At 38.5% G+C, this 26,392-nt stretch overlaps 1 protein-coding gene across 2 annotated transcripts in view; it reads right to left on the reverse strand.

Annotated features, from left to right (window-relative positions):
• Positions 1 to 457: 457 nt before the first annotated feature.
• NUCKS1 (nuclear casein kinase and cyclin dependent kinase substrate 1) overlaps positions 458 to 26,392 on the reverse strand; it is a 28,664-nt gene continuing 2,729 nt past the window's right edge. The window contains exons 2-8 of one of the 2 annotated variants that reach the window (XM_070745523.1): positions 18,978 to 19,027; positions 17,918 to 18,023; positions 10,657 to 10,709; positions 10,105 to 10,254; positions 7,532 to 7,684; positions 6,238 to 6,387; positions 458 to 5,252 (exon numbers count right to left, since the gene is read on the reverse strand). In XM_070745523.1, the coding sequence (XP_070601624.1) occupies positions 5,044 to 5,252; positions 6,238 to 6,387; positions 7,532 to 7,684; positions 10,105 to 10,254; positions 10,657 to 10,709; positions 17,918 to 18,023; positions 18,978 to 19,027 (871 nt within the window). In that variant the 3' untranslated portion in view covers positions 458 to 5,043. The remainder of the gene's footprint in view (positions 5,253 to 6,237; positions 6,388 to 7,531; positions 7,685 to 10,104; positions 10,255 to 10,656; positions 10,710 to 17,917; positions 18,024 to 18,977; positions 19,028 to 26,392) is intronic. The other variant, XM_070745524.1, reaches the window with a different exon arrangement.

Genomic DNA, 26,392 nt, shown 5'->3' on the forward strand with positions numbered 1-26,392 from the left:
TATTTAATAGGGTTGGCCCCTAGATATGATCTATATGCCGATGTGTAAATTAATGTTTCATTTTCAGTTTGATCTACTTTTTCAGATTAGGATCATGTGATCCCATGGACAAAACTTACAATTTTATAAGTAGTCAGCCAACCGGTTTCCGAAGTTTTGAGTTCCGTATCTCAAGAAAGTTATCAAAAAGCCTTAAACATGGAATTTTAAAGTTAGTGTTAATACATAACTTATAGATTATTACTGATTTTGAGAAATTGATACCTGACATATACTAGCCCTCCCCAAAATGGTATCCTCCAAATGTATTATGACTACCAGTTACATAATTCTCAGTCAGCATGACCAGATATTGGAAATTACTAAATAACTGAAATACAATTTGCATAGAGGGTGCCAAGTTGGGGTAGGCTGGCATATACAGTAAAGGGCGGAAGAAACACAGAAGACATTGGTATGGGTTATAAAAGCCCTTTTATAAAGCCATTTTTAAACAAAACCAAAATGTTTACAAAAGAAAAAAAGATACAGAAGAATAAGTTGCTTAATATATTCAAAAAACAAAAACAAAACAAAAAGGGGAAAGAGAGAGAGAGAGAGAGAGAGAGAGAGGAGAGAGAAAATAAGGGCGACACAATTCCAACATGCTGAACAGTAAAGGGTTCTTTTCCATGTTCTCTTTTAATACAAAATACAAGCCAAGGGTACACATATTTAAAACAGAGCTCAATAATCGATATGCAGTCCTGGGAACCCTTCAATAAAAAGCAAGGCAGGAACTTTTTTTTTTAATTGCAAGTACATACAGAGACTGGAATATGTAAAATTAAGTAGCACAAAAGACTGTCACACAATTCTACCAATGCATGTTGCATCTAAAATTCACGAACATGGTCAACAATATCATGTTCAACCCCCCTTTTAAAATTCATTTTTATATAAAGCATTACATTCAAACTGACCCTTAGTACCATGTTGCAGATTTCATTGTCAACAGACTGACAACTTTATTTGTTATTTATCATGACAGGTGGCCTTGGTACCGCATTTGAATGTATGCTTTCTAATAATCCGGACAGACCTAGAACCCATCAAAATAGTTAATTCCAAGACAAATATCCATAGTATTTAATTCCATCAATTTCTATCTGATACAAAGAGCACTTGCTCATTTGTCTCTTTCTAAAATGTGAAAACTGTTAGGGTTTGACTGTGCCATGTTCCTGATAAACAAATTATGTAAACTCTTATATACAATTTCTGTAATTGTTTCTCCAGAAGTAAACCACAAATTTCTAACACACATTAAGTTGTCAGACTGACACCCATGCATGCGTACACACATGCACTTTCATTTTCACTCATACAAGATACTTGAAGGGTTTTCAGGTTATTGTGGCTATAGCAAGTTTTTCTGCCCCAATGCTGTATTCTCAATTTAAAAAATCCCTACCCAGGTGTAGAAAATGTATACACAATGGTATTTTACAATCATACCAGACATGCTCTAACTGTTGGAACCATTCCATTGTTTTGAACAGCACATTTGGGTCAATAGATCTTTTTGAAAAGATTAATATATCAAATCAAAATGTAGTGAATGCTTTAATAGACTGAAAATAGAGAAGCGTTTGCTTTACATGTTAGAAGAGTTTTTAACAGAAAATAATGAAGCGTAAGTCCTTCAGTGAAGCAGTAAACTGAAGAAAGTGGAAAGAGATACTCAAGCCAAATGTCAGCTTAGTTTTGTTTATAAATCCTGGGCACTGAATAATCATCACAAGTATATCCATAACTAGCTTTTACACTGTGAATTTCATACAAGAGGAGTTAATCCCAGACAACTGAAATTGAGAGGGTGGTGGTGGAAAGATAGGGGAGTTTCAGAAACAGGAGGACCAAGGTTGAGACCAAGCCATTCAGATTCAGTCCTTTAATCAAGTTAATTGAAAAGGAGAAAGAGTTAAGTCTCCCCCCAAAATGCTAATATGATTTATCAAATACCTAAAATCATGGGAATCGATTTCCTTTTATTTTATAAAATCATGTGTCAACATTATGATTTGTTATAAAAAATAAACACTCCACAGAAAAATTACATAAAGCAAAAGCACCAATTTCTACAGCTCATAAATTTCCAGCATGTTATAGCATTTCTTCCTTAGCTCTAGTTAAGCTGTCTCATATATTTGAGTAATGCTTTAAAAATCAGTCTAAAATTATTAACAGTTTCAGTATTTGGTGCAGGCAATTACAATTGAGTATATTCAACATTTATATCACATCAACCACCCAAATGCATATACATTTCTTTCTCCCCCCCCAATATATTTCAACATGATTTTTTAATATCAGATCAAATCAGTTATTATGCCCCTGCATTTTGTTTGATCTGTGCTAGAATATTATACCAAAGAGAAGTCATCACAAAGAATGTATCTAAATATTATCCTTTTATGGTGTGCAAGTTATTTTTTCAGCATTAAAGCCACCATTACCTGTTCAGGCCTTAAAGGTAATGTGTAAATACACACCTCTCAAACTTGACTGAAATTTTATGTATACCCCTGTTGCGATCACATTTATATATGAAGCAATAACTTAGATACACTAAACATATTTGCTTTTGGTTTTTCAGAAAATGCAAGAAATATTTAATTAAAACTACGTCAAAAAACCTGCCATTCCCAGGATGCAACCAATATAGTGTGATTAGCGCTCACTGGAATATACCTATTTGTTTATCTGGCAACACTTGTTCTATGGAACAAAGTAATAAACTAATATAGCTATTGAATCCTTAGAATACCTCACATAAAAGCAATATGCACAGAGACAGAAGACTGAAAAACAGAATGAAATATTTAAAATATTACTTTGCTGCTATTATGTGAACAGTAGGGAGAAAATTAAAGTTCAGTCTCTGGATTGTTTATCAAATTGAAAAAGGCCAAACTACTATTTGAATTAAGAAATTTCAGGAACCTTGAAAATATTTTTGTCCAGGAGTTAAATGCAAGGATCAGTGAAAGCACAGCATTTGATTTAGGCTTAAGAAATCCAATTTCCATTATTTATCTTGAAGAAAAACAGAGGAAGAACCTAAATGGCAATCCAATTCCTATTACACAGAGTTGTATCTGTTAGCGAAAGCACAGAAAGAAAAAAAATGCATATTATATAAAATAAATCTGAATCAGCAGCAAAAGTATATACTGCTGGCTGACCATAATAATTAAGAGGTAATCACTCCAATACCTGCACATTTGGATCAACTGCATATACTAGGTCACCAAGTATTTAATTTGTAGGACGTGATAAGTTTGTTTTGAACTCAGAATTCAGATGTAATACTTAGCTATAACCATTCAACATTTAAATCTCAATTAAATTGGCAAAACTTACTTCACCCAGATTAGCTTCAGTCCAAGGAGAAACTCAAAGCATTTTCACTTTCTAGATATTGTTCAAAAATTATTAAGACAACATCTAGATCAAAGATATCACTTCAATCCAGGATGTGTGTGCTATTTTGCTAAATGACCTATATTTATATTGGAACCAATCAAAGCCACAAATATTGCTTTAAATAAAAAAGGGGGGATAAACCAAGTATTTTTTAAAGACAAAATTATACTTTGTTTGGTTTATGAGTATGTATGCGTATGTGAGAAAGTGAAAATCAAAATTTTGCTTCATTTTCACTTTGGCTTTGTCATATTTATTAGATAGACATAGACTACAAAGAGAATATTTTTGGGGTTGCTATCCACTTGACTTTTTATAAATTTACAGTATATAAGCATAGATATTAAAATGTTAATTCTGGCAGGACTGCTGTTGCATCAATCATGTCTTCCAGTTTACACCCTGTTTCTTGTTTAGCCTGGGTATCCAGCTTCTGCTAACCAAAAATAAGGCCTGTGATGGGTATGGTAAAAACACATTATGTTTTAGAAGCAGAGTATTCCAACTTTGGGAAATATGAAGGGAAATGCATATACTGCTCAAAAAAATAAATAAAGGGAACACTTAAACAACAGGATATAACTCCAAGTAAATCAAACTTCTGTGAAATCAAACTGTCCACTCAGGAAGGGACACTGATTGACAATCAATTTCATTTTGTTGTCAGCACATTCAACTTTGTACAGAACAATGAGAATATTTCATTCATTCAGATCTACGATGTATTATTCGAGTGTTCCCTTTATTTTTTTGAGTAGTGTATATTTAAATGAATACCCAGAGGTTGAAAAAGATACTGTGTAATCACTCATTCAGTGCATTGCTCATGAATTTTAAAGCAGTTATTCTAGCTTCCAGAATTTCTCAAACTTTATGGAAAGAAAGCAGAAAAAGCACAAAAATTTAAGAATAACCTGGAAGGATATGAATGCATTTTGGCCAATGGAAATGTTTGTCCTAAATCCTTTTCCTAACAAATGATATAAGTGGTATGAACAGGTATGACTTACTCAAAGCCTGGAACTTATCAGACTAAATTGTTACTAAAATAACCTTGGCCACTAAGATAAACAATGGAAGCCAAAAGATTCAGAGTATTAGAACTTGCAATGCATAATGGAATTCAAAAGAATTCAGGTACAAAGAATGGATGGATGTCAACAAAAATGCTATATGCAATAATCTATTGGTTTTAGATTCAATTAAGCAAATTGCCTTCTCAGCTTTGGAAAATCTATTCTATTTGTTAACAATGATCTCCAAGTGTCAGCTTCAATCTTATTGCTTAACAGCTGTAGCAAGCTTTCAAAAATATATCTTTAGTTAGCTGTTAATTTAAATCTAAATGGCTTTCAGATTGGTTGGGGAGAACGGAATGGCCAATAGAGACTGTGACATCAAAACATAAAGGTTTTCTTTAAAAAAACAAAACAGAAGAATTGTACTATTAAAACAACTAAAGTAAAAGTGGCATTCACAGCCCAATAGTTAAGCCACAACCAAAACCATGTTCTACCCCTAAGTATATCCTCTTTTCCTTACTCTCTCTCAAAAGTTTCTCTCCCACACCACCGTTTAATCTTCACCAGACGGGACTTCATCTTCAGACCCTTCATCCCCAGATTTGTCTGGAGGAGAACTAACTGGTTTCTTCTTTTGTGGAGGACTTTCAGGTTCATCATCATCATCATCATCATCTTTAGGGGATGGGGTTTTTTCTTTTGATGTCTTTGAAGCTGTGGAACGACCTCCCTTTCCTTTGCCCTTTACCGGACTAGGTGTAACTGAAGAAAAGCATCAAAACAATAGTAAAATATTTGATTATTAAATCACATTTTTAATAGTGAAGATGCCCATACTCCAAATCAAAGGGATTTTTATTTATGAAATTTATTTATTTATTTAGATTTGTATGCCTCCCCTCTCCGCAGACTCGTATTCATTTCAGTTGATAAGGCTGCTAATCTTGCTATCCAAAGCAATTCTAAATGCTGCTTTCTAATCATCTAATAAAACACGTTAATTCTTGAATACAGCCAGTACTATTATGAAAACATGCAGGATCCTCATTTAGCAAAGAATCAAGCTGAGTTCATACTATCTATATTTTAATAGTAAAGTTCAGGCAGCCTGTGAGTAATTTTTCTGATACTAAATAATGGTTGACAATGTTTGCCTTCCAATTTTCCATAACATTAGCAGCAACAAGATAATAATGAAAGGGCTTTCTGTAAATGTAGAAGGCAACATTTTTGAGGATAAGTAGACATATGGATAGGAAGTAAAATACAATTCTATACATTTTTTTCATCCAAGCTGAATTTTTAATAAGAAATATGTAACCAAATAAGTATTATATATTTGAAGATATATATATATAGTTCTATAGGTATCTAAGCATGTAAAAATGAGCAACACTGTTCTCTTTTCAAATAGAAAGAAATTATACCACTTGTGGAGTCTAAAATACACTAATATCACTTGTTTTAATCAGCACTGGCAAGTGGTCTGAACAAAACTAAAAATGATAACATCAGAAGAATCCCATCTGATTCTTTGAAAAAGGAATAATCCACAAATGTACTTTCAGTAGTCTATTCAATTATATCATCCACAAATATGGATTTAACATTGAGAATTTGATTCATATCCTTCTAAGCACAAACAAGATGAAGAGCTGAGAAAATATATGTACCTGCAAACAACACATTTCATTCTGTTATTCTTAATAGGTGTAAAATAAGAACTTTTGAAGCAAGCTAAGCTCACCTGTAGCCTTTAGCCTTGGTTTAGGCATTTTCTTTTCTTTCCTTTCTGGTTTCGATTTCTTAGCCACTTTTTTATTCTTCTTTTTAGAACTGCCATAGTCACTATCATCATCATCTTCCACAAGGAAGTCTTCATCGCTGCCAGAATCTTCTGTGCAGAGAGAGAGGAATGAAATGTCTCTAAGAAGAGCTGTTCTTGTTCACTTGGAAGAGAGACAGAATGAGGGAGAGAGTCTGGTAGGTTGATCAAGAGATAGGAGTCAGTATTCTTGGCTTCTATATCCTGTAACACACTTGCTAGAACTTGGAGAAATCACGACTTCTGTGTCTCAGTATTTCCTCATGTAAATCTGCTTTAGAGCTTGTGATAAGTAGTATTATTATTTAAAATAGAAGTTGCATAGGCAATTTTTTCTTTCCCTCAAAAGAAATTAAGGCTCAAAGCCTGACCATTTTTACAACAGCTGCTGTAGTTCTATATCACAGCCCTTCCCAGCCTGTCATGATTCCTTTCTTGTTCAATATGGTCTTCCATCTTGTAGCAAGTTGTAGAAGTGCCCTTTGCAGTCAATATCAGTAACTTATTATATAGAAAGAGTATCTTACTCTTTCTAAAACAGGCTTGCAGGTTTTAAATCCAGGTTTCCACGATTCTAGTTCATCAGTTCAGAGATTCACTGGGTTTCTGTTTGATACATTCACTGCAAATTTCTCATGGCTCCCCACCTTTCACCATTTAGAGAAAGAATCTATCAATTTATACAACAGACAAGTTGTATAAATGCTGCAGATATTTTAACACAAATTTGTTTTTAAACTTTTGGTTTATTCTAACTGTGAAGAAAAAGATACGAAGCCTTTCACTGTGTTATAAAATGGTACTTGTAATAAAATTAGACTGTTCAGACTATTGCCCAGTGCTGAAGGTAAAACAGTGCTGAGTGGCATTTTTATATTCTTTGCATTTTTCTAGTAGATGACCTAAATAATTGTCATTGTCTGAAAAGGTTTATGCTCTGAATTTTAGGGATAACATATTTTTAAAATCCTCTTTGCTGTCAATAGACATCCTAGACATCGAGTATATCAACAATGAATTGAATGTCATATTTAAAAAGATAAAATATCACATTTGGTTGTCTGAACAATTAATGTGGACGTCACATCAACTATGCCTGCAGACTGGCAATGCATTCTTACTTTCCATATTGTCATTGTCTGAAAAGTTTTTATGCTCTGAATTTTAGGGATAACATATTTTATCCCATGTACATGTACCTCTGAATGTCACTTACTTTCCTGAAATGATGTCTCTTCCTCTTCCTGATCTTCCTCCTCACTGCCCACATCATCCATTAGCATTTCTCTTTGTTTGGAAGCAGCTTTGGATGCTGCTTGCCGCTGCTGACGCACGTTTTTGTGATCTTCTTTCTCATCCTCACTATCCTCTGTTATAAAATCAGAAAGATAACTAAATATTGTTTGTTCTATATACATTTCCAACAGGCATAAATAGGTAGAAATAAAAGTCCAACTTTCCACAATGGATGCTACCTGTATTTAATGGTTTGCAATTTGTAATTATTCTGAATATGTTTTGATGCAAAATATTCCTAGCAATGCAACATTCAACATCAATTGACATGTACTATAAATCAAAAGCAAATATAATTATTATTCTGGAGTCACTTCAATTTCCTTCATTTGAGTTGTGATAGTTCAGTGGTTAGAATGCAGTATTACAGGTTACTTCTGCTGACTGCAATTTGGCAGTTCAACTCTCACTGGGATCAAGGTTGACTCAGCCTTCCATCCATCCAAGGTGGATAAAATGGGGTCGCACGTTATTGAGGACTGTACACTGCTTAAAAGAGGGCTGTAAAGCACTGTGAAGTACAGGGGGTGGACCAAAAAATGGAAACGCTTGACTTTTTGGCATGTTTGAACATGTTCAAATCAATCAAAACTTGACTTATTTTAATGTTTTTTTAAAATTCTATTATTTGATATGTTTTTAAATTCTATTATTTGATATGTTTTTTTAAATTCTATTACTTGATATGCTTTTTAAAACTACCTTTTTTTAAAACAGAAATTTAAGGAAATTGGTTATAACCTTCTAGAAATGGCAGACCTCTCAGACTTTCAAAGAGGCCAAATTGTTGGTGCTCGAATGGCAGGCGCTAGAGTAATAGAAAGTGCCTGAATGTTTGGCGTTTCAAGAGGTAATGTCTCAAAAGTAATGACTGCTTTTGAAAAAGAAGGGAAAACGCCCTCAGCCAAGCACAGGTCTGGTCGAAAGTCAAAGTTGTCTGAGAGAGACCGCCGGACTCTAAAGCAAATTGTTAGAGCAGATCGCAAGACCACAGCTCCTAAAATCACTGCAGAGCTCAATAGACACATACAGAACCCAGTTTCCACAAAAACTGTTTGAAGGGAGCTTCACAAATCTGGATTCCACGGAAGAGCTGCAATTAGAAAACTTCTGCTCTCAAAGACAAATGTTTCAAAGCATTTAGAGTGATGTAGAAACCACCAGAAATGATCCCTCGAGCAGTGGCAAAATGTGATTTTCTGTGACGAATCATGTTTACATTTGGAGACAGCCAAAAGAATCATTTCATCCAGACTGCCTTCTCCCAATCGTCAAACATGGCAGGGGTTCAGTGATGATCTGGGGCGCTATTTCTTGGAAATCCACCAGGCCAATGATTTCCCTTCATGGAAGAATTAACAGCCATCACTATTTAGGACTTTTGGCCGACCAAATTCATCCTATGGTTCAAGAACTGTTTCCAGAGGGGGATGCCATCTTTCAAGATGATAATGGACCAATCCATAGAGCAAGAATTGTTAAAGAATGGCATGAGGAACATTCTAATGAAGTTCAGGATCTCATCTGGCCACCACAATCACCAAACCTCAACATTATTGAGCATTTATGGCCAATTTTAGAGATTCAAGTAAGAAGTCGATTTCTACCACCATCGTCTCTAAAAGAACTGGAGGATGCTTTAACTGAAGAATGGGCTAAAATTCCTTTGGAAACAATTCACAATTTGTTTGAATCAATACCTCGGAGAATTGAGGCTGCATTTGCCGCAAAAGGTGGACCAACACCATATTAAAAGACATTTTGATGGTTTTTCAAGGTGTTTTCATTTGTTTTGTCCACCCCCTGTAGTATATAAGCAGTGAAGGGCTACCAAAATTTTTACTACCACACTTATGCAGGGCGCCCTGCATTTTCTTTAACATCTTTCAATGCAAATTGGGTGCTCTGGGGTGGAGCTCCATTTTTGCTACCCCACTGGGTGCCCTCACCCCCCAATTCGGGTAGTAGCCCACCCCTGTATTAAGTCTAAGTGCTATTGCTATTTTGCTTTTTGAACTAAGTAAATATTTATGGGTAAATATAAACAAGAGTTAAGCTACATAAATCAGAAACAGAGCAGTGGGTAAAGAGATCAAAATAAACAAAACAAGCAACATACAGTTTAAATTCTATTTATTCATCTGTATATTATGACATATTTTTGTTTACCTTCAACATGCCTCAGATCAAGAAATAACTTGATTTAGTTCTGATTTTACCAGTTTTTTTTCCTCTCTCTCTCTTACACATACACACACACACACACACACCTTAGTAGTCTCCCTTCCTTTTCATTATCAGCAAAAATATGTTACACACACACAAACGCACACAGCTACTTACATACTGTACTTCAAATTAGTTATTTAAATTCCAATGATTTAAGATTTCCTGAAACATTACCTGAAATTGTCTGTCAATCAATCAATCAATCATGTATCACATATATATTAAATGATGTCATCTTTTAAACACATCATTGGAAGACATTACCTGCAGCCCTTTTTCTAGATCTGGGAGCAGCTTTTTTGTTCTTATCAGGCTTCACTTTTTTCCCTTTTTTGTTCTTTTGAGAACTTTCATAGTCACTGTCAGCTTTACCATCACCTGCTCCTATATCATCCTCACTGCCAAAATCTTCATCTGAGAAAAAAAAAGATGGAATAATAGTAATAATAGTAATAAAATAGTAATAATAATAATAATAATAATAATAATAATAATAATAATAATAATAATATTCTTAGAAATTGCCTATAGCAGCAACCGGAAGGTGGTGCATACTCCCAAACACCCCCAAATAGGATGTTGTTATTGTCAGTGTTGAAGAATACAGGGAGTTGTAATTCAGCAACAGGTTTCCCACCTCTATGCTACACAGAAATAAATCACATGGCGCTAAGTATTCAAGTATTAATTCTACATATCAGAAATAAATAGATTTAAACAAAATAACATTAAAAGTTTCAGGCAATAATAAAAGTGAAATCATTCATTACATATTCTGGTCAAAGTGCCATCAAAATTTTAAAATGGTGCAATTACCAGCTGAATGTGAATCCTCTCTTTTTGTCTTCATGTCCTTTTCTGAGTCTTCACTATGAAAAGGAAAACAATTTTAAATTATTTCCAGAAAGATTGCTGTGATTTTATTACAGTCCCAGAGAAGCATCTAAAATTTTAATGGCCATAATCCAGAAATGCATTGATTTTATTAATTTGATCAATCAATCGATCAATATCAAGCTAGTTTTCAATTCTAGAAACATAGAAACATAGAAGACTGACGGCAGAAAAAGACCTCATGATCCATCTAGTCTGCCCTTATACTATTTTTTATATTTTATCTTAGGATGGATATATGTTTATCCCAGGCATGTTTAAATTCAGTTATTGTGGATTTACCAACCACGTCTGCTGGAAGTTTGTTCCAAGGATCTACTACTCTTTCAGTAAAATAATATTTTCTTATGTTGCTTTTGATCTTTCCCCCAACTAGCTTCAGATTGTGTCCCCTTGTTCTTGTGTTCACTTTCCTATTAAAAACACTTCCCTCCTGAACTCTTTGACATATTTAAATGTTTCGATCATGTCCCCCCTTTTCCTTCTGTCCGCCAGACTATACAGATTGAGTTCATTAAGTCTTTCCTGATACATTTTATGCTTAAGACCTTCCACCATTCTTGTAGCCCATCTTTGGACCTGTTTAATTTTGTCAATATCATTTTGTAGGTAAGGTCTCCAGAACTGAACACAGTATTCCAAATGTGGTCTCACCAGCGCTCTATATAGTGGGATCACAATCTCCCTCTTCCTGCTTGTTATACCTCTAGCTATGCAGCCAAGCATCCTACTTGCTTTTCCTACCGCCCGACCACACTGCTCACCCATTTTGAGACTGTCAGAAATCACTACCCCAAATCCTTCTCTTCTGAAGTTTTTGCTAACACAGAACTGCCAATACAATACTCAGATTGAGGATTCCTTTTCCCCAAGTGCATTATTTTACATTTGGAAACATTAAACTGCAGTTTCCATTGCTTTGACCATTTATCTAGTAAAGCTAAATCATTTACCATATTAAAGACGCCTCCAGGAATATCAACCCTATTGCACACTTTAGAGTCATCGGCAAATAGGCAAACCTTCCCTACCAAACCTTCCGCTATGTCACTCACAAACATATTAAAAAGAATAGGACCCAGAACAGACCCTTGCGGCACACCACTTGTAACCTGTCTCTGCTCAGAATACTCGCCATTAACAATAACTCTCTGATGTCTACGCTTCAGCAAGCTGCAAATCCACTGAACTATCCAGGGATTAAGTCCAATCTTCACTAATTTATCTATCAGCTATTTATGTGGAACCGTATCAAAGGCTTTGCTGAAATCCAGATAGGCAATATCCACGGCACCACTATGATCCAACACCTTTGTGACATAGTTAAAGAAATCAATGAGATTAGTCTGACATGATTTGCCTTCAGTAAAGCCATGCTGATTTGGGTCCAATAAGTTATTGTTTTTTAGGTGCTGATTTATCCTCTTTTTGAGTAGTCTCCATCATTTTAACTATAACTGATGTCAAGCTAACTGGCCTGTAGTTACCAGTTTCTTCTCTACTGCCCTTCTTGTGGATAGGCACAACACTGGCCAATTCTATTATTCCTTTAAGATGAAAAATTGGATAATGAAGGGAACTTGCAGCTTAACTGTAAAATCTCAGTTCTAAAAGTGTATTTGTTCATCAATGTCATACCATGTTTTCCCCAAAATAAGACCGTCTTATATTTTTTGACTCCCGAAATATGGCCTTAACTTCATTGAGGGGGTTGTTGTTATTTTTGGGGTGCAGGAGGCAGGCCAGGCTGCAAGATGCACATATTACCAGAATCTTGTAGCTTCCCTGCCACTCTGTGCAGGGAAGCACATTGCAAAGTACAGAAAAACTTCTTGCTGCAAAATTGTTAATTGCCCAACCTCATGAGAGGTTTTTCTATACTTTGCAAGGTAATTTCCTGCACCGGCTGAGACTCCACGGAATTGCCACTCGGGTAAGATGCATGTCTCATGGTGGTATGCAATTTGGGGGTGGCAGGTGGGTTACGCCAGGCCACAAATCTTACTGGACTCTGGCAGCATTCACGTCTCTCCCTGTCTGGGAGTTGAAACGCCAGAAGAGACATCTAGAGAGGCGATGGAGGAAGAGTAAGTCCGAATCCGACCGAACACTTAAGAGCTCATATTAAGACTTACAGTAGCGCTCAAGGCGGCAGGATTCACGTATCATGCCGCCTTGATTGCATCAGCGGAATCTCGCCCAGCTGCTATGTTTAGGGTGGCCTGCTCCCTTCTTAACAGGGCGGAGTTGGGGAGCCCTTGCAGAGTAGTGCTGAGGATTTTAACACATTTTTTGCTGATGAAGTCATTCGGATCCAGGCGGACCTCGACTCAGATTGGATAACAGAGTCGACTGACAACGAGTCAGTCAAGGTGACTGGGGCCCGTCCTTGTCCATCTGTCTGGGAAGAGTTTGTTCTGGTGACACCAGTTGAAGTAGACAAGGCCATAGGAGCTGTGAGTTCCGCCACCTGTTTGCTGGATCTGTGTCCCTCTTGGCTGGTTTCAGCCAGCAGGGAGGTGACACGGAGCTGGCTCCAGGAGATTGTGAATGCTTCCTTGGGGAGGGGGGCCTTCCCGGTTCCTTACAAGGAGGCACTTGTGCGCCCCCTCCTCAAGAAGCCTTCCCTGGACCCAGCTATTCTCAACAACTATGGTCCAGTCTCCAACCTTCCCTTCGTGGGGAAGGTTGTTGAGAAGGTGGTGGCGCTCCATTTGCGATGCTGTGATTTCGCTGAGGCTTCCCTCGCTGGGAAACCCCACCTCCGGACTTCTGTTGCCAGCGAAGCACCCGTTCTTGCGATGCTTGGATTCCCCTGCAGCATCGCAAAAACGCGGAAGTCCGGAAGTGGGGTTTCCCATGGAGGGGAGCCTCAGGGGAATCCCAGCAGCGTAAAAATGGTTGCTTTCTGGCAACGGAAGGTCCGGAGGTGGGGTTTCTCAAAGAGGAGAGCCTTTGCCTGGCAACAGAAGTCTGGAGGCGGAGCATCCCAGCGGCGGCGGCGGGTTCGTAAGGTGAAAATAATTTGGAAGAAGAGGCAAATAAATCTTAAACCCCGGGTTCATATCTCGAAAAGTTTGTATGATGAGGGCTTCGTAAGACGAGGTATCACTGTACTTTAGTTATACATTTCTTCTTGCTTGGTGAGTTGTTGCCACCGCCGCTGTCTTCTTTTCAAAGGATGGGGGGCTTGGAACAATTTGGATCCCGGTGCACTGGGATGGCCACTGGAGAGAGCAGCTGCCTCTGTTGCCCCCAAGCCAGTTCGGCCCATGTGTGGGGGGGCATGTCCCCCACTTTCCCTGGAAAGTAGTTGGGAAAGGGATTGTTTGCAGGGGGTGGGGATTATTTCAGCACGTGCCCTGGAAAGTGTGGAGCTTATTATCAGGACATGTCATATTTTCAGGAATACATGGTAGCTTTGTAAATAAAGTCTCATTTACAGAAAATAGCATTGGTCCTACCTGAATACTACTTCTAGTAGAGCTGATAAAGAGCACCCAGGAATGGGTAGTACCTTTATCTTCTGCGTGGATGCTTAGCATGTGATCTTTATTGGCATATCTGGTCACTCCTTCCTTGTCTCACGATTCCCCAGTTCGGTGGAGGCATAGCGATGAAAGGACTTATGAGTATAAAATATCAGCCCCTCCCAGACTGTGGACCAGACCTTAACAATGGTGGGGCTGGATGATCTCTACCAGCTCTACTATAAATGGCGTTCAGGTAGGATCAATGCTCACTCTCCCTAGAGCTGGAATGAGAGTATCCAGGAAAGGGACATACCAAAGTCAGACCATCCCCTATGGGTGGCCGCAGTCTGATCCCAAGTCCTCCCCCCACACACACTACACTATGAACCCTCTGGTGGACTCACAAAAGAGTCCAACTTGCAATGTCGAATAAATGGGAGATGGGGATGACCATATAGCTCCTTGACACACTTCCTCAAGAGGCTGTGTCGCCCATGATGCCATTGTGGCTGTGCTTCTAGTGGAATGTGCTGTGATGTGCCGGGATGTTTGAAGGTTCTGAAGCTCCTACGCCTTGGCAATGCAAACTCTAATCCAATGTCCCACCATTGAAGGATTGACCTTGTGTCCTAATATAGAAGATTGAAGTTAAATAAAGAAGGATTATGTCTTTCTGAAGAAGATGTGCGTTTGATGTAGATACGGAGGGCCCTTCTAACATCCAACTTGTCTGGTCTGTTTTAGGGCATGTCTCGGACCTGGGCAGAAGTTAGGCAAATTCAACTCCTGGGCCCTACAAAACCATAAATTGACTTTGGAAATGAAAGAAGGGTCCAAATGTAGGACTACCCTGTCCGGATGAAAAATGCAGAGATCCTGTCTTGCTGAAAGAGTCACCAGTTCAGAAATCTTCACTGGTCCAATGTTGTAGCCTCCCAATGATGGAAATGGAGGCTGATCCAACCACAGAGATGCGGAATGGCCCTGCAGTCATTTGATTTCCTGCTCCTCGAAAGGATTGTTTGCTGCAATATTCCTGGTGTCCCCAGAACTCAGACCTCTCTGCCAATTTTGCCTTGGTATTAGGCTCCCAACTCTATTTCATTGACTCCTGAAATAAAGTGAGAATCTTCTGCTCACCCCTGCCCCTGGTGGGTTGAAGGATGGGATTAAGGGCTGCCCCAAACAAGGAACCAAAGCCAATTTTTACTTTTGTTGTCAGTCTGCCAAAGTTTAAGCCAAAGCAGATGACAGGCTGTTACTGAAGAGGTTAATGATCTGGATATGAATTTGGCCGTATTCGAGGTGGCATCTGCTGAAACTCAGCTGCAGCCACCAGCTTATTTATAATGGTGAATTCTCACATCCTCTGCGTAAATCCTATCCTGCATCTGGCAAAGCCCGAGCAAGGATGCCCTATTGAAGAATGAAGTTGATGTGGCAGCCTTAACTATCCAGGCAGCTTCCTGGTGGGCCTTTTGCAAAGACAATTCAGTCTTTTTGTCCTCTGCCTTCAAACAATCGTTTGCCTCTCTCCAGGCAAGAGTGCACTGAAGCCATGGTAGCCACTGATTTGTCCACCATGGAACCCTCCAGTGCATCAGACAGATCTGAGGCCTACTTTCAGATCTAGAAGGAGGCATGCCTACTTCTGGATTGGTCCACTGTCTTGGTACCACTTCCCTGAACAATTTGGGAAATTGGAATTATCTCAGTTTCCACCACAAGCTCAGAAAAAAAGCAGTTGACCTGAATCTCCCTGGCTCAGGGTTGATTCTGAGGCTTTGGCCTTATGCAGTAATGACTTAAATAAATCCAGCTTAAAAAGGCTTGTTAAAGTCGATGGATCTGGATTCAACCCTTCATCTTATGAAAGGGTCTGGAATTGCTCCTTCTCAGCCGAGGAGTCCCCACTCCTAATGGAAGGAGCAACATGCACAACCACAGGGTCTAGCCAGTCCTCATACATCATGGGTTATGCATGTTGATGTTGGAAATCCCTTGACAAGGCAAGATTCCACTGCTGCACGCCTGCAGCTATGTAGCCTGAGAAATAATCTAAAATGAACCAGCCTCCTCCACTGGGTGGATCCCTGCAGCCGTAGGAGTAAATGAGGCTTCTGGCCTAGTTCTGGGAGGAAGGACAGGCTCCTCTGATCCTGCTGCAGGCAAATTAGTACTTGCAAAGGAAACTGCTTCAGCTCTATCCAAAACCTATCTAAACCAAAACTAAGGTTGGATAGCATGCCTCTCTGGTGCCATCTGGCAACCATTCCCTGCAAGAGCCTGTTTGAGGAGGCCCTGGGTGATTAACTGAAGCCAAAGCCGGCAAGGTTTCCAATTGGCAGACTGAAAGGTTGCCTGATCGCTAAAGCGATCCCTTGATGGAATAAAATATTTTGTAAAGCTCATGACTGGAGAATCCTGCCCAAAGAGGTAGCTCTCTTTAGCATGAAGACTGAACTGAATTGGGGAATCACCAGACGAGAAAGGAGTGACCACACATGCAAATAAAGATCACGAGCTTAGTCTCCATGCAGAAGGTATAGCTACTACTCATTCCTCTCGATCCAGCTCTAGGGAGAAAGCAAAAGCTTTAATAACTTGGCAAAAACATTTATGAAAAAAATGCAATGTAGGAACGCCAGTTGAAAATTAAACTGAAACTATTCAGATTTTGTTCAGTAAGTTCCAAGTGTGTATGTTATACACACTATCAGTTTTGATTTTTCTTATTTAGGACAAAAAAAAGGAAGTGCTTCTAAATATTCACTTTTCCCATGACTTAAAATCAGAAAAATAACACAAGACCTTGATATAAACTACTGTATTTAGTTAAGATGTTTCAGCGACGTGCCATGCCAACATGCCAATGACTCTTCACATCCCTTTCATGGTTAAACCAAGATTGGAAAATTGTCACTGCATGATCTGACCTGTCTACAATTCATCCTAGGTTGTTTCAGTAAATTTTTCTTTACCATGGTTTCTCTGCTGCCTCAACTATTTATACATTTGAAGATTATAAGAACTTCCTCCTTCATCTTTCCTGATGAAAGTGGAAGAAACATACTTTAATAGAATTTTAATAATTTGGGCAAATGAAAACTTTATACAAGATTTCCATACCCCTTTATAGTTCTTAAATCTTGTATTGGTATGCTGTGATACAGAATGGAAAAAGGTAAGCTATACAGGTGAAACTTGAAAAATTAGAATATCATGCAAAAGTTCATTTATTTCAGTGATGCAACTTAAAAGGTGCAACTTAATATATGAGAGACTCATTACATGCAAGGCAAGATAGTTCAAGCTGTGAAGCCATAATTGTAATAATAATGGGGTACAACTCATGAAAACCCCAAATCCTCCATCTCAGAAAATTAGAATATTACATGTGATCAATAAAACAAGGATTGTACATAAAACAATATTGGACCTTTGAAAAGTATAGGCACACATGTTTACTCAGAACTTGGTTTGGGCCCCTTTTGCAGCAATTACTGCCTCAATGCAGTGTGGCATGGAAACTATCAGTCTGTGGCACTGCTGAAGTGTTATGGAAGACCAGGATGCTTCAAAAGTGGCCTTCAGCATTGTTCAGTCTCATGTCTCTCACTTTGGCAATGCCCCATAGATTCTCTATGGCAGTGATGGCGAAGCTATGGCACACACCAAATCTAACTACCAGAAAAGTATCTCCAGCTTACCTGTCCTCCTGAGAATTTTTTCCAGACCTCCTCTTATTTTTGGCATCTCTTGGTGATGAACGTATTTTCTTTGCTGGAGGGGCTGAATCCCGACCATATTCTTCATCTACACAGTAAACAAGATTAAGTAGAATAAATAAGTGATTTACAAGTCTGTCACTTTAACTTAAAAATCACTATTAAATATAAATATTTAATATACTATTCTAATAAAAATTCTATACTATTCTAATTAAAAAATAATTAATTTTTTATCAGAAGTACTGAAAATCCAAATTCGCTGTTCTTTTCAAATAGCATTTTGTAGTCTTTGCTGTTATTTTGTGCAATTTTGCTATATTTTCTTGCTACGGAGAGGGGCGGCATACAAATCTAATAAATAATAATAATAATAATAATAAATTATTTATGTGAGTAAGTGAGAATGAGCTGAGAATGTCAAGAAACATCTTAATTCTTGAAGAAAGTAAAACTTAAGTCAGTCACATTGAGAAATAAAACCACACAACAGCTTTTAAGAATGCAAATCTATGAATTGAGATGTATGAATTCTCCAGCCAATTTTCATTGCTGTTGTAATTACCCTGACAATGAATTGAAGAACCAAACTCAGAGAGCATCAAGGATTTCATAGTTCAACATTGAGCTACTTATATTGTGAATTATTATTAAGGTCTTGGTTTTTTTAAATAAAAATCTAATACAATATATAAATTGAAAATATGACATTAATATATATTTTTACTGTTTTTCCCTTACTAAAAAATAACAATTTTGGTCACTATGTAATTACAGAAGCATACCATCTTTCTGTCCAAGAAAGGAAATAAACAGTATAGGTTCCCAAAATGTTAATGGCTGCCATTTCTGAGCCAACAGAATAAACTTTTTACAATCATAGAAACTAAAAAGCTTTATCTAAAAATATCTGGGTAAACATCTCAAAGAATTACTTAAGCATAGCCCCCAACTAAAATATACAAACTATTTTTCAAACATTATTGTTGCCCAGTACTTTTCATAATAGTAGAAAAAGTTTGCTTAGGACTTGATATGTTACCTGCGTCATCTGATTCCTGAAACTGTGAGTAGTCTACTACTTTTCTGTTCCTGAAAGAGAAGAAAAAAGTATTAACTTGGGAGACACTGAAAAATTACACTTTATAGAATTGATTTTTAATATAAAATATATAAATATTAATTACAAAATCTGAGATTTTGATTAAAAGATTTAATCAATAAAGTAAACATATCTTCTAGAATATTTTAATAGCCTTTTTTCTCCATATTCACCCAGATGAAAGACTTGCATGGAATTCAGATGACATAAAGGGAGTATTTCGTAGTTCTTGCAGGATGTAATTATATGATATACTACCTTAGTGACATGTCACATTGCTCTCAGAAATGCCTAAAGTTCCAGCATTTGATCAACAAAAACAGATAATGCAGCTAAGGCTTGCCTCTGAGTGATATTATAGGTCTAATTAGCAACACCAATTGACATAAACAGGATTTCTGGATTAGTGAGTATTTGAAAATATTTATACGTAGTCTTAGAATATGGCAATCAAATAACAACTGAAAAGAGCAAATATTGTTGTACATATTTTTAATTTCATATAGCTAGGGAATGAACTATTGCATATCAAAATTATATATCAAACTTACAACAATTTAATCTTCAAAACAAACATGATTGGAAGTGAAAATCACATATTAAACACTTGGATATATTTCTAGAAAAAATGTAACCATTCTAAAACAAAACACATCTTGCTCTGATGTATAAATGCACCCATTGTAAAAGAGTTCATAATTTGTAATAGGCAGCAAAAAATTACGATGACAGTGAAAAAAGGACTTATGACTGTTTTTCATACTTATGACCATTGCAGCATTCCTATGATCAAAATCTGTACTTAATATTTATAATGGTTGCAGGGTCCCAGAGTCATGTGATCACTTTTACAATTTTCCGACAAAGTCTAGAGAAAGTCAGAGTCACTTAACAACTGTGGTAAGAAAAGGTCCTAAAAGAGCCATAATTCAGGATGGGATGTTCTTTTTGCTGGATCTACCCTTCAATTTTGATGAGACTGAAGAAGCAGACACGACATGGCTACCAACAGGATACAGTGAAATAGATGAAGTCCTCCATTCCTCAGACCACCAACAAAAGGGTGGATGTTGCCAACCAAAAAGCAAATCCCAGAAAAAAATCCCCAAACCTACAAGAGTAACAATGGTAAGAGGAATTGACCAAGAAACGAGGAGCATGCTGCAAGAATCCACCAAGGGTGGCTCCACCTGATGAGAAGAGGCATATCAGGTAATACCAATGCCCTTTCTTCCGGATGGGATATACCAAATCTAATTCAGTGAGACTCCTCGTGGACCCTTTGTAGGCTGTGTCAGCCAATGCAAACTTGTTGATCTCATAGTGGTAGATGAACTGAGGAGAGGTCCAGGTTGCTGTTCGACAAACCTCTGCCAGTGGTACTTGGGTTGCCCAGTTTGCCACATTAAGCATGGAGTGGGCCATGATCCCCAACGGCCTTGGCAAAGCCAAGAGTTCATATGCCTTATTGATAGCCCCAGTGTTGCAGAACTGGCGTGTCCTATCAATGTATATGTACAAGACCCCACATTAGTCCAGTGTGTGCCAAAGCCTCTCCGAAGGATGAGATGGGTTCGGGCAAAAATTGGGCAGGACTAACTCCTGAGCCTTATGAAAGGTGGAATTAACCTTGGAAATGAAGGATCTAACTGGATGAAAAGTGCTGAGAGCTCAGAATTCCTGCAAGCCAACAAGATCGCCACTAGGAATGAAACTTTGTAGAATAAGATACCTCAGGGTGGCCGACTGAAATGGTTCATAAGGAGGCACCATTAGTGACTGCAACACCCTGGGAAGGTGCCAGGTCGGATAGTCCTAGGGCGACGATTGGACCCCCCTGTAAAAACCGGTGAACCATTGGAAATTTCACCAGAGCATTCACCTGGACACAAAGGATAGGCCTGCCACTTGGCGGCAGAGAGTGTTGGGGGAGAGACCCACGGCCAACCCCCGCTGAAGAATTTTCAGCACCTTCCAAAGATATGTGTGTAGGCAACAGACCCTCTGATGAGCACCAAGAGCAGAAGGATTGTCATGTTGCAGAGTAGATCCTCTCCGTAGAGGACTGATGAGACACCTGAATGTGAAAATGACGTCTGGGTCATACTTCTGCTGCCTGAAAGAGCACTACTTAACCGCCAGGCGATCAATTGGTACCACTAGGGATCCGAATATATCAACGCCCCCGGTTGAGCGACTTGTTCACCAGTATCCGCCATGGCGGAGACACAGATGGGGCCTTTAGGTCCATGAACCACATCCTTGTGGCAAATGAGATGCCAAAAAAATCACCTCTGCTTGCTGTTCCAGCACCTTCTATATTACTTGAGGCAGGATCGGCAATGGGGTGAATGCATAGAGAAGGCCAGCTGGCCACTGCCCTAGGAGGGCATTCACCCACTCTGCTCCCTGGAATGAAAACCAAGAGAAGAACCTCAGGACCTAGGAGTTTTGCGGGATGGCAAAGAAGTTGACCTGCGGAAAGTCGAAACGGCTTGTGATGTCACGGAAGAGGGATGGGTGCAGGCATCACTCTGCATGCTTCACCTCTGTCCCCCTGAGCCTTCTGCCTGGGTACTGGAAACCCCGGATATGGTCCGCTGAAAGGGACAGCAAGCGGCTCTCTGCCCACAGCCAGTTTGAGCGCCTCTTGCATCAGAATCTGCAAGCGGGTACCACCCTGGCGATTGACATATGCCTTATTGTCCGTAAGGACTAGGACATGACAGCCAGTTAAGAGTCTCTCAAAGTGTTTGGGAATCAAAAGGTCCAGCCAGTCGATCAAGGCTGTGGGCTCCAACGGTGAGCAGCATCCCTAAGCTATCTATCCTTGTGAGTGAGCAACCCAGCAGGTCAAAGCTGTGTCTGTCGTGACCAGGAATCTGGATGCTAAGTTGCTGCAACCCGCCTTCTGGAATGGTAAAAGGAACCATTGAAGATCCCTAAAGTGTAGGTGTGCCCAAGGGGTGGAAATACATGAAATCATTTTCCCCAGGAGAGTGGACAAGAGGGCCAGGGAAACCCTACGTTCCCGTTGTGCCTGTGCAGCAAGGTTCTTAATCCTTTCCTGCCTCTCCCAGGATAGGTCTCTACAATGGCTCCCAAGTGAAGGAGGGAAGTAGATGGGGAGAGGTGGCTCTTTTCCATGTTGATGGAGAACAGGTGCTATCATAGCCTGGAAATGATTACCTCTAGAAGGAGCTTCACAAGTTGACTAGAGGACACCTGAACTAGAATGTCATCCAGGTAACAATGGACACGCACAGGTATGAACCTGAGATGAGCAGCCACCACCACTGGGACCTTTGCGAATATCCTGGGGACCCAGGAGAGACCTAAGGGGAGAGTCCTCTACTGGAGATGCCTACCTGCATAGCAGAACATAAGAGCATAAGAAGAGCCATGCTTAATCAGGCCAAAGCCCGTCGAGTCCAGCATTCCGTGTCACACAGTGGCCCACCAATTGTCCATGGGGATCTTGAGCTGAAAGAGAAAGCAAGACCCTCCCTTTCCCCTGACCCAAAACAAATGGTACTCAAGGGAATCCTGCCTGCCTCAATAACCACCGATACACTTGGCATCCATGAATCTGTCTAATCTTGCCTTGAAGCTAACAAGGCTGACAGCTGTCATGAACTTTTCTGGAAGTGAAGGTACTGCTGGTGAATATGTTTATTGATATACGTAGGTAGGCCTCGGTCACATCCAAGGAAGCCAGGAAATGCCTCTGCCATATACACCCCATAAATATAGATGGTGCACTTTGAACCCGAGTCTTCAGAGAGGGGCGGCATACAAGTCTAATAAATTATTATGATGATGATTATTACTTCAGACGCTTTAAGTCTAAAATTGCCCTCACTCCCCCTCCCAGGTTTTGGGAACAACAAAGAAAATGAAATAGTACCCCTCCCTGTCCCTGATGACCCAGAAAAACCTGCTGGATGGACAAATGTCCAGCAGATGCTGGACCGCTTCATCCATGAGGGCTTTCTTGGAAAGCACCATAGATGTGAGACTTCAGATGAAAACCCTTGGGGGAAGAGAAACTCTAGAGGAGGACCTTGGCTGTGTCCCGAACTCATATATCCTGGGTGGTTTGCTCCTAGAACGAGACGAAGACAGCAAGCAGACCCTCAATGGGAGAATTGGGGAGGACCTTATCTAGAGCGATAGAAGGGTCACCCCCCACCTCCCCTGAAAAGTCACTTGAACTGCCTTCCCCTCCTGGATCTATTGATAGTCTGGTGCTGTCAAGATCCAGACTGATTCCAGGACTGGGAGAAGCTAAAGCCTGATCAGTGGCCCAAAAGGGCCTTTGGGAATAGGAGAACTGGTGGAAGTTTCCTTTCCGCGAAAGAGAAGGCAGCACCTTCCTCTTATCCGTTGCCAAACGGATGTTGACCCCGGAACGGAGCGATTGTAGGCGCCACTTGGGGCAGGTGTCTAGAGACCAATGGCGTAGCCAATACATAGGCCTTATGACCAAAAAAGCCACTAACGCATTGAGGCAAACTGTGAGGCTTTGCCTAAACAAAGGTCCTATTGTGCCCTCATATTAGATGCTGGAAAGTGCTTCTGGATGAGGCACAGCCAAATCAATGAGGAGTATGTGCAGGAGGCCGAGGAAGATGCCTTTACCACCCAAGAGGCCACTTCGTGGACCTTTATAAGGGCTTGTTTAGTCTTTTTGTCTTCTGGCCTCAGCAGCTTCTTGGAATTGGCCAGCATAGGGGTCAAAGAATGCAGGGCCACCCTCAGAGTATCCATTAAAGGTACAGTGAGGAAGGAGGCCAACTCTGGACCCATATTGAAATGTTTACGATCAAATAAAGATGGCATAGGTCCAGAAGCCAGAGCTGACCGTTGGCGCTGGACGTTGTCCAGGAATAACTGTGGAGCTGGAACTATGTCCACCTATTGTGTAAATTCTGCAAATGGAGGACTCGACAACCCAAGGGGCCAGGACAGGAGCAGTCCCAACCCTGCCGCAGTGCGAGCTTTATAAAGTAGGGACTTAAATAGGCCTGCAGGAAAAAGAGCATTGGAGACATATTGATCGTTGGGAATCCCCTTGTCTTCTGACAGTTCTTAATCATCATAGTTCAGATCTACTAGAGGTTCCACAATCTCGTCAGATACATCAGAGTAATAGTCAATGCCTTGAAGCCTGGGAATGGGCTCAGGCCTGAGAGGCGGCTGTTCAGGGTCTGCTGAGGAAGGTCTGCCTAGAGACTGAAGGCATGATAAAAGGCCCTGTTGAACTGGAAGACAGCAACATCTGCAGAATAGCCATGATCTACAGTGATAGAGGCTCCTTACCTACCAAATCCAGGTTTAGAGGAGACTAATCTATATTTTATTTTCACTTTTTGTCAATCACAAGCATTTCATGTGTGGCCATACTTGATTTCTGTAAAGTAAAATAAACACTGAAAATGATGATGTTCACAATGTTTTTTGCCCATTTTGAACTAAAAGACACTATTAGAAGAAATGTGTCCGCTTAACATTTTTACCAACTGTGAAAAATGTCAAGAAAAATGGGTTTGGTTATGTGGGTACCTGAACTTATAACCTCAACAATTTATGACCAGAATTTGGTCCCAATTGTGATTGTAAAATGAGGACTATCCACATAAATTATAAAAATATACATCACAATACTTTATTTTAATCAAATTGATTTTCAGAATAGCATGATTTATGTCATCTTAAAACTTTTTGGAAAAAGGTGCAAAATAAAATGCAGTAATTCAATATTCAAATTGTATAAAAATATTTCTTTTTAAAAACCCTATTTTTTCCTACAAAGAATCTTTATAGAAGTTAAAACATTTTAGCATTGCTCTTCCCATTCTAAATTTTGCTTTGTATTTGATTAATCAAAACACAATAAGATTTTTCTTACAAAAATCTTTTTCTTTTCTATTTTATTTTAGTAAAATAAAAATTTGTAGTAAAATATTTCTTACTACAAATCATAGTATAGAATAACAAATCCAAATTTTTCCAGATGTTGGAAAATAAACTACAAAGTTGTTATCTAGCATAGAATAATACACAAATAAATTTTAACAATTGAATTATAGAGCACTTTAAACAAAATACTGTGTCAATTTTTAAAAAAATAGTATCAGGTATTATGTAATGACATTGCTAAGCAGTGTTTAATTTGTGATTTGAATCAATTTAATGAACAGTGTTAATTTAGACTTACAAATGATTTAATATAGTATAAAGTACAGATATCAGGTAATTTAAGTTCTCAATCTTTTCTATTCTCAACCTAAGCTGATAATGTAAGTTTTTAAAAATTATATTTATTTACTTATTTATTTATTAGATTTCTATGTCATCCTATTCCTTGGACTCAGGGAAGCTCATAACAAAGTAATGCAAGTAATAGCAAGTCAAAGTCTTCACTTTTCCTTAGAAAAGTTTATTTTCTTGCTAAGAAATTTAAATTCATGTAATTGACCAGTTTGTCAATTAAAAGTATAGTATCACATTTAATTCTAGGTGAATTAGGAAAATATGAAAATATAATTCTTACCAGCATACTTCACATGTTTTTCAAGCATGTCAATAAATCACCATCTTTTTAATAAAAGGTTTGTATTTTCCAGATTCCTTATTTTCATTTTAGAAAACACCTAACCAACTATTTACAGCTGTATTTTATTCTTTCTAACCTACATAAATGAACGTTCTTTAATCTTTTTTTAATTAAAATTTAATTTCCAAATAATTCATTCAGCACTGCCAAAGTGCTCTCCAAATTCATTTGAGAGGTATATTATATCCAGAAATTATGGATTAGGAGGAAAAAAGATTTTTATAGCAATTTGGAGAAATGAATGAACATATTTCCTCTAATGATTCTTTAAGAACAATAGCACATTGTATCTAACTTAACACTATTTGGTAGTGCTATGACATTTAAAAATGTAAATACAAATATTAAAAATAGTAGAGTTAAAGTTACATATTTGTATCTTAGTTCTTCTGTAGGTAGAAAAAACATGGAAGAACTGAAAATGAATGATTTAGTAAATGTTCATGAAAAGGATTTGAAATGGATTTGTAAAGGTACTAGAAATCTGTATATCTTTACACAATACTATATAATTTTTTTTCTAAAGAAAAGAAGCCTTTAGAAAATCCCATGTTTGATCCTACTGCCATAACCAAAATCTTAAAACAAACTGGTTTACTCTTCTGCTTGTTTATAACTTTGGGAATTTTCACTGGAATTAATTCATTTCACAAGTAAAATAAAGGAATCTGGAATTCATTTGTCCCAGCTGTCAACAGATCCCATCATTACTGACAGATTCCACCATTACCATTTA

This window comes from Erythrolamprus reginae, chromosome 3, assembly GCF_031021105.1.
Source record: "Erythrolamprus reginae isolate rEryReg1 chromosome 3, rEryReg1.hap1, whole genome shotgun sequence".
Classification (NCBI taxonomy): Eukaryota; Metazoa; Chordata; class Lepidosauria; order Squamata; family Dipsadidae; genus Erythrolamprus; species Erythrolamprus reginae.